The 9,555-nt window shown below is 36.4% G+C and overlaps 1 protein-coding gene across 1 annotated transcript; it reads right to left on the bottom strand.

Moving 5' to 3' along the window:
* Window positions 1-1,879: 1,879 nt before the first annotated feature.
* On the bottom strand, window positions 1,880-8,369 carry LOC129251217 (uncharacterized). Its single transcript, XM_054890570.1, has 3 exons — window positions 8,032-8,369; window positions 4,115-4,234; window positions 1,880-1,885 (listed from the first exon to the last, which is right to left on the bottom strand). Exons 1-3 carry the CDS (start codon window positions 8,233-8,235, stop codon window positions 1,880-1,882), a joined length of 330 nt encoding a protein of 109 aa, XP_054746545.1. The 5' UTR covers window positions 8,236-8,369.
* Between the last annotated feature and the right edge of the window lie 1,186 nt (window positions 8,370-9,555).

Here is a 9,555-nt window from a genome sequence, read left to right as displayed (position 1 = left end):
TTTTCACTGACGGATCAAAATCAGAAGATTACATATCATTCGCGGTTGTAAAATCTAGTGGTGAAACCATGTCAACGGGACACTTACTGCCATTTTCGTCTGTCTATACAGCAGAAGCCATCGCGATATTGAAAGCAATTGACTGTGCACTTAGCTCTTCATCAAAAACCATAATTTGCACTGACAGTATGTCGACTATAGCATCCATTCTAAACATAAACAATAAAAACCACATCATATCGTGTATCCGTGACAAGTTAATTGCAACCCATAACAAAATTAAAATAATGTGGGTACCAGGGCATAAAGGTATCGCAGGAAATGAACTAGCAGATCTGCGTGCCAAGCTCGCCGGAAAAGAACCTTTAATCTCTTTTCAGTTCCTCGACAAGAGGGACTTGCATAATTTAATTTCTTCACAACAGCGTACAAAACAAATGATTGAATGGAAATCCATCCGACACCACTACACGCAAATTAATGGTGATAGAAATGCACCCAAGTACCCATCATCATGCCGATGCAACGATATCAAAGCTTTCGTTCGACTACGCTTAGGGCATACCATAGCCCCACATTCGTATAGGCTATCTGGTATCAGCCCCCCATCATGTCAGTATTGTCCTGCGGCAACACTCTCCATCACACACCTGCTCAACGAATGTCCACAGTTCACGTCAATCAGAAGCAACATATTCAACTGCGACAACGCCATCGATCTCTTAAAAACCACTACACCCGAAAACATTGAGAAAATTGCCAAATATTTAACCCTAACGGATCTTCGTAAAGTAATTTAATTCCCTGTAGCTATAGCTCTAAGTAACGTATTGTTAGCAATTTAACTGCTATCTGAACTCAGTAATTTCCTATACTTTTTTATATAATATAATATAATGTTTCATATTCACACATACTTTTTTACATACCGGTGAGCCAAAGGCCCTGGCAGCCAGTGCTCCTTTTTTGCTGTGCAATAACAATTGTATTGTTGTTTCTCATTTTTATAAATAAATAAATAAATAAAAAAATTACCAAAGCATCTGAAGCTGAAGAATAAATGTATGCCTACATATGTATATGTACACCTCCATGCTTGAATATGTATTAGGTAGGGGAATAAGTTCGTAGCACTTTTACCGAGGACTTGTATTTAAAACAAAAAAAAAAAATAATTATATAATATCAATAAGTTAATTAATTACACAGGTCTGCAAAAAATGGGTTCGGAATGTTCTATAAAAGTGAAGTGTCATTTCCGAAGTAATTTTTTGCGTAGAATCCGAATCCGGGGTTTAAATTGCTCTATCACGTCAGGACTTTGAGATATCCCAACCTTTGTGACTATGTAATCGACCGTATCACGTCTCATGTTATCTCAATGGATTTTCGAATATCGAAAAATTCACAAACATGGAAACTTCAAAATGCGATATCTCAGTGAAAAATAAAGATATTTAAGCAAACTCAACAGCATTTTAAAGAGGAAGACTTATAATTTAAAATGTCTACTTTTTTATAAAGAGCAAAACCTTCGTAGCTACATAACCTCAAAAATGTGCAAAAACAGCGTGTTTTGCACTTTTAGGTTAGGATATCTCAAAATCCTGACGTGATAGAGCAATTTAAACCCCGGATTCGGATTCTACGCAAAAAATTACTTCGAAAGTGACCCTACACTTTCCTAGAACAAAACGTTGTTGACCTGTGTATTTATTTAGCGTCGACAGTTTGACCATCAATGGTCGCAATTAAGCAAAAATTGCAAAAGGTGATAACAAATCATCTTCGTAACGCTTCCAGTAAGAAAGTCTTTTTTTTAATTTTTTTTCTTATTACAAACATTTAAATATATATAGGTATACAATGTCTGTTGACACTACAACTAGTTTAAAAGAAACAAACAAGCAGTATGATTTTATTGAGTATGAATGAGTTTTAAAATCTATTTTTTACATTAACTACCAGTAAGATCATATGGTTTTTTCGCTGGAGTCGTCGGGTTACGCCTGCGGTGTTAAGAAGTTTGCTGGCTTCCTCGTTTACGTGCCTCTGGAGCCTCTTAGAGTGGGCTTCTGCTTGTATTTTAATAACTTCAGCGATCGTAGGAATGTTGAGGTCACGATGGATATCTGCATTGCGAATGTACGTTCACAATGTTTTTGAGAATTTTATTTTGAAATCGTTGGATTTTGTTAATATTATTTTGAGTGGCACCAAATTTGTGCACAATAAGACCACACTGGTTTGATAATTTATTTGTATGTATAGGGTGATCAATTAAGAGGAGTTTTTTTCATTTGCGTTTTTTTTACAGATCGCGCGAATTATATTTGTTGAAAGAACAATTATATTTTTGGTGAAAGAACTTTGACACAATTATATTTTATTGAACGAATAATTATATTTTTGGTGAAAGAACTTTGACTTAATTATATTTTGTTGAAAGAACTTGGACTTCTGTCCAGTTACAGTTGAATCTTAAGACTAAAATTATAATATGCTTTGGCATATGCAAATGCCCATTTCGTTTTTTCCATAATTGTTGATCGAGCAACGGGAGCGACGGCGACGCTTCCGTTGTTTATGTTTTTGAAATTTGATCTCAGTTCAAGTAACTTTAATTGGTTGCATAACTTTGCTTTGGTATATGCATAAATTGTTGATCGAGCAACGGTAGCGACGGCGACGCTTCCGTTGTTTATGCTTTTGAAATTCGATCTCGGTTCAAGTACCTCTGCATGATTATGCTGATCTCGTCGTTATCAACAATTATGTTATTTGTTTGTGCGACTTTAATTGGTTGCATAACTCCTCCCCCCTTTGATGAGGGATTCTCCTGGATTCCTCTTTTACATTTGTTATAGGAATATATTCCTATGAAGAGGAGTACAAGAGTAATTGATACTATGCCGAAACTGTTGGAAACTATTGTTTGTATTTTTATTTCTTTAATTGTTTTTGTGTTTTCTATTTCTTTTAATACGATTTCTTTAAACGTCTGCTTTTCGGTGAAGTTAAATGAGTTTTCCTCCTCTTCTTCATTGGCAAATGATTGTGTATAAATTTCTTGGCTATTTTTGTAGTATGTTTCATCTATGAGGACTGTGCAATTTGTGAATTCTATGAGGAAGTTTCCTCTTAATATTTCGCTATTGGTGGTATTGTTGCAATTGTATTGAATTTCATTATCTTGTGCATTACTTATTAACAATGTACCTTCGTTTATTAATTTTGTCTTAAATTCTACATCTTCTATCATTTTACAATTTCTTTTAATTATACAGTTAGAGCTAAGCTTGAGTTCATTTATTGTTTTCTGTTCCTCGTATGTATAAGTTTTGTTCTCTATTTTTATTACTCTTTCGGGACTCATGTCGATTCTTTTGTTCTTCTGATTAGTTAGTGGGGTTATTAAGAATACTGTGGTAGTTATTATGTTAGTTGGTATTTTGATTGCTATGATTATATTAGTGTCATAGGTCATGACTCCCATGCGAATTAATTTAATTTTGTAAAAATCTATATTATAGAGTATAAACTCTTCGTTCGTTAGTATTGAGGGGTGGAAGAGGTTATATTTAGCTGACGCTATTGTGTCCAAGATGGTGTCTACTTTATCATGCAAAAATTTCAACTTCAACAGCTGATCATGATACATTATGTCTGTTCTGAGCATGGTATTATATGTCTCAATGTTGTTAAGAGTTTTGGTTATTTTTTCCCTGTCATCCAATATTACTTCTTTAAGTGTGTTAATAGAATTTTGTAAGTCGTTATTTATTTTTACTTGTTTGTTAATATTGTTAATTATGTTATTTTGGTTTTCTTGGTTATTAAGGAGATGATTCATAATGATTTCCCTATCGTCATCATCCATGAGACCGGTGAGCCACTTCTGAGTTTTTCCTATTGCGTTGATAAGGCCGCGTTTTTGTCTTGCTAGCGAATTTGGGGTTATAGATCTTATTTTGATTTTTATAGTTTCTATCTCTGTATCTAGCCTATGCCTATCTTTCTTAACCAGAATTTTCGTATTATTCTGGATTATGTTGGTTAATTCTAATATTTCTTTTGGACTTATTATATGTAGGACCATTTTGAATTCGCTAACCAGTTCCACCGTACTTTCCCCCAGCGATATGAATCCGGTTTCAGCCTGGATCGGGGTTATGTTGATCATTGCCGTCGACAGTGTTGGCAGCAGGCACATGATGAGGAGTGTCAACGTTATCTGAAAATTTTGTAGGTCTTTTAATGTTTGTTGTGGGGATGTTTTGTAATTTTGTTTTCCTAAATTTGGGTTCTTCTTTGTGTCTTAAGTTTTTGTAATTTTTTATAAATCCTTCTGTTCTGGTTTCTATGTAAGTTTCCCTGTTATTGTTTAGTTTTGCTATTTTTTTTGCTTTTTGTGCTGACATTCTGTCATATAATTCTTTGTGATCGACTTTATGGTTTTGTACTTCGAACGGTGTAGATTTTGTGGTGGTGTGGTGTGTATTGTTGTAAAAGTATACAGCTCTGGCCATTTGTTCAATTATAGGTCTTTTCTCTTCTATATTTAGTGTACGAATTTTCTCTGTCAATGTATTATTAAGTCTTTCGACATCGCTATTGCCAGTATGACTATTTGGCTTTGTTGAGTGGTATTCTATGCCTTCTTTTTCCAGGAATTCCCTGACGTTCAAGCTATTGAATTCGTTGTCGAAGACAAATTTCTGGACTTTCCCTTTAATGGACAAGAACGAATGTGTTCTACTATTGTGATACTATTTCTATCGGTCAGTGGCAAGCAAGTGGCGTGTTTTGAGAATTTATCAATGAATATTATGAAAGATTGTTTTGAATTCACATATGTGTCCACATGTATTATCTCGTTGCAGGTTTTTGGTGTTTCTGTTAGATGGAAGTTGTTTTTAATGGGTTTCCTATCATATTTCCCACCACTGCAAACGTCGCAATTATTTATTATTCTGTGGATGTGTGTTTTTAGATTGGGATGGTAAATTTTAAGTTTAAGTTTCTGATAGGTAGCAACTATCCCGCAATGGCCACTCTCATTTTTATGAAACAGAGCTATTTGGGTGTGCAACTCATCTTCAGACTCTATGTCTGTAGCGAACCTGGTACATTTTACGAACCTTACTTTTTGATTGAAAGTGTATTCCTTTGTTAATATTTTTTGAAATTGGTAAAATTCATGGTCGCTTAGGTGTGAAAAAACTCCTATCTTTCCTGCTGTTATTTCTCGTCTAAGGATGTTTACTGCTTGGTTGTTTTCCAAGTCTTTTTTGCTAATATAAATTCTCTTTTTGCCAAACACTTGTACTATGGTGTTGGGTTTCTTTTCTGTGAAAATTATTTGTGTTTTGAATCTGTTGACTGCCGTTTCTAGTATGGACATGTTAAAACCCTGATCCTCTTCTTGAGAGTGAACCGTTTCAGTCAGGGATTTGTTGTCTTCTTCGTCTGTTGATTCGACCTCCATGAGGTTAATTTCGTCTTCTTTGGTCCTACTCAAAAAATCAGCAATATTATTATTTTTTCCTTTTATGTATTCTATATGGAACTTGTACTCCCCTAGATTAATGAGCCATCTCTGCAGTCTTGGGCTTATATCTTTGCCTGTATATTTAGCCATCAGCCATTTTAAGGGTTGGTGATCGCTCTCGAGGTCGAATTCTCTACCATAAACATACGGTCGAAAGTACTTTACGGCCCACACTATGGCTAGAAGCTCTTTCTCTATAGTCGAGTAGTTGCATTCATGTTGATTTAATGTTCGGGATGCATATGCGATTGGGTGGCTCTCTTGAGATAGCACTGCTCCCACCGCGAAATTACTGGCGTCTGTAGTGACAGTGAATTTCTTGGAAAAATTTGGGTATCGTAGGACTGGACTGTTTGTAACTAGTGTCTTCAACTTTTCGAATGCAGCTATATAGCTTGGGTCGTCAGTGTTGATCGTCTCGTTTTTCTTCAGATACCTTGACATGGGGAATGCTATTTTTGCATAATCCCTAACGAACTTTCTGTAAAATCCTGTCATTCCCAGGAATGATTTAATCTGTTTTGCCGTTTTGGGTAATTTTAAATTTTGTATAATATTTACTTTGTCTGGGTTCGGTCTAATACCGTGAGTGGTCAGGATGTGGCCAAGAAATTGTGTTTCTTTCTTAAGAAAGTCACACTTATCTACTTGAATTTTCAAATTTGCCTCCTTCAAGGTTCTAAATATTTTCCTTAGGGTGGTCATATGTTCCTGAAGGGAAGTGCTAAAAATTAATATGTCGTCCATGTAGACGACACAGTTGTCATTAATATGATCTTTCAAGACTTCATTCATGAGCCTCTGGAATGTCGATGGAGCATTTTTTAGTCCGAACGGCATTCTGACAAACTCATAGTGACCTGACGGTGTTGAAAATGCCGTTTTTGGTCTGTCTTCCTCTCTTACGAGAATTTGGTGAAAACCCTTCGCCAGATCGAGGGTTGTGAAATATTGGGATCTACCTAATTTATCCAATAGAGAGTTTAGATTAGGGATTGGAAATCTGTCATCGACCGTGAATTCGTTTAATTTACGGTAATCGATGACGATTCTGAACTTTTTTGACCCTGAATTATCGAGTTTTTTCTCGACGATCCATAAGGGACTGTTGTAGGGTGAGTTACTCTTTTTTATTATGTTCTGCTCAAGCATTTCCTTTATCTGTCTATTTATTTCTTTTTCGTGTATTTGGGGATATCTATATATTTTAGAATATAAAGGCCTATCCACTGTGGTAATTATTTCGTGGGAAATCTGGTTTGTTGCTGACAAAACGTCCCCCTCTTGAAAAAATAAGTCGTCAAATTCCGCGAATAGGGTTTCGACGGCTCGACGTTCCTCGTCATTTAAATGAGCGAGGTTGAAGCGATCTTGTATTTCTTCTCTGTTCACGGGTTGCAGAGCACAAGCATTGTGCATTGTTTCTGGGTATTCGTAATCCAAAAAATAAAATTTTCTATCGAGCAATTGTACATATCGCTCTGTGTTGTTGATTTGAGCATTGAAGGCTTTTAAGAAATTTTGGCCTATTATTGCCGAGAAATTTTTGTTTGAGAAATCTATAAGTTTCCACTGTAGTGTCCCCGAGTAGGGTATCTCTTTTGGAAGTGGTGTTGTTACGGTGTATTTCACGACATTAATGCCGTTAAGAGTTTTATAAGAGCATGGTTTGGTGAGTTCTGTTTTGGGGTATTGGAATTCAAGAATTCTTGATTTTAAGATGCTTGTCGTCGCACCAGTGTCGACTAAGCATTTAATTTTTTCTTTTCCTATTGTCCACACTATTATGGGTAAGGTTGCTCTAGGCAAGAAATCAAAAAATTTACCTGTTCTTCCTCTTCTTCTTCTGCCTGATTTTCTTCTAAAGTCCCAATCTCCATGGGTGTGGGATCATTCTTTTGAGTGTCAACGCTCATATGAGACATTCTTGTCTGTTTTGAGCTGTTACCCTTGTTGTTATAGTTAGGTTTAAAATTTGGGTTTTGGGTGGGTTGTGACCTGTTATACGACTGTTGGTTGACTTGGTTACTCTGAGGTGGGCCGGCGTTATTATTGGTGTTTGGCCGGCCACCCTGATTCTGTTTGGTATTGTTATTATTACTAGCAAACTGATTATTCTGGGTTGCGTTTTTATGAGTGGTGCTAGTGTTAGTGTTAGCGTTAGTGTTGGTGTTAGTGTTAGTGTTACCCTGTTTGTTATAGGTATTGTTCGAATTTTTTCTATACCTCTGTAAAATAGCTCTGGGGTCGTCCAGTGCTTTAATATTTGAATATTTCGTTTGTAAAGCATGCATAGACATGCCCTGATCGACATGAATCCTGAACGGAGTGTCTATTTTATTCATTAGCATGTTTAACAAATCTCTATCTACTTTATCATTTTCATACATGGCTGGTTTGGATTCGTCGAACATATATATTTTGTTTATTTCGCACTTTGCTTTCTCAAACTCCTGGAACAAATCTCTTAAACTACTCACTTTGATGAATCTGCATTTATCGAATACGTCCTCGTAGGTCGTCCTGGGTCGCATTTGCTCCATCAGTTTGGTCTTCATTTGGTCCCAGCTAGGCTCCATCCCCAATTGTCTGATGAAATTTGCTGCTGTTCCCGACACCTTTTCATTAGCGACGATGCTAGTGCCAAACTGGATCAGTAATGCGTTTCCCTGGCATAATGTCATGAGGAACTCCACAGATTTTATAAAGGCTAACACATCATGTTGGTCGTCGAGCTGCCTTAGCTGGCGAAACTGCTGGATGATATCTTTGTTTGACAGCCACTGGATTGGTTGTTGTTGTTGTTGATGTTGTTGCTCTTGATATTGTAGTTGTTGTTGTTGTTGTTGTTGTTGTTGCTGCTGTTGTTGTTGCAGTTGTTGTTGTTGTTGTTGATTTTGTTGCCTTAATAGGTTCAACTCTCCTTCCTGTTGAAGCAATACTGCTCTTAATTTATCCATCTCTGCTTCCATTGTGGTTTAAATTAAAAATTTTCTCGCGGATTAACTTTGGTTAATTCTGAACGTATTTGTCCGATTTCGACTGCGCCAATTATATTTGTTGAAAGAACAATTATATTTTTGGTGAAAGAACTTTGACACAATTATATTTTATTGAACGAACAATTATATTTTTGGTGAAAGAACTTTGACTTAATTATATTTTGTTGAAAGAACTTGGACTTCTGTCCAGTTACAGTTGAATCTTAAGACTAAAATTATAATATGCTTTGGCATATGCAAATGCCCATTTCGTTTTTTCCATAATTGTTGATCGAGCAACGGGAGCGACGGCGACGCTTCCGTTGTTTATGTTTTTGAAATTTGATCTCAGTTCAAGTAACTTTAATTGGTTGCATAACTTTGCTTTGGTATATGCATAAATTGTTGATCGAGCAACGGGAGCGACGGCGACGCTTCCGTTGTTTATGCTTTTGAAATTCGATCTCGGTTCAAGTACCTCTGCATGATTATGCTGATCTCGTCGTTATCAACAATTATGTTATTTGTTTGTGCGACTTTAATTGGTTGCATAACTCGCGCGAGTTGTGGCAAACTGTCATCGTGGATTTGTTGAACAGCGTTTTGCATTTCATCATGGAAAGACTCACACCGCAACAACGTCTACAAATTGTTCAACTGTATTATGAAAATCAGCGTTCTGTGACAAGCCACTTGCCACACAGCTCGTGAAACAATGACTTTATTGAGAAATCATTTCGGAGAGCAGCTGATTTCACGTTTAGGACCTGTGAGTTGGCCACCAAGATCTTGTGATATCACACCTTTGGACTTTTTTCTTTGGGGATTCGTGAAGTCCAAGGTCTATGCTGATAAACCAGCTACGATTGAAGCTCTGGAAGCCAACATTACGCGTGTTATTCACGACATACCAGTCGAATGATTGAAAATTGGACCTTCAGAATGGACCACCTTAAGCGTAGTTGCGGCCAACATTTGAATGAAGTCATATTCAAAAAGTAAATGTCAAAGAATGTCCTTTCA

The sequence above is a fragment of the Anastrepha obliqua genome, unplaced genomic scaffold (assembly GCF_027943255.1).
Source record: "Anastrepha obliqua isolate idAnaObli1 unplaced genomic scaffold, idAnaObli1_1.0 ptg000009l, whole genome shotgun sequence".
NCBI classification, from domain to species: domain Eukaryota; kingdom Metazoa; phylum Arthropoda; class Insecta; order Diptera; family Tephritidae; genus Anastrepha; species Anastrepha obliqua.
The sequence above is the reverse complement of the archived record's forward strand: the minus strand, read 5'-3'. Positions and strand labels throughout refer to the sequence as shown.

Bases quoted from the DNA above. Each gene is read 5' to 3' on its own strand.
- LOC129251217 (XM_054890570.1), bottom strand. From the start codon at position 8,235: ATGACATTATGCCAGGGAAACGCATTACTGATCCAGTTTGGCACTAGC. The intron at 4,235-8,031 runs GTGAGTAGTTTA...CAAAATTTTCAG, and splicing joins ATAAATGCAGATTCATCAAA to ATAACGTTGACACTCCTCAT.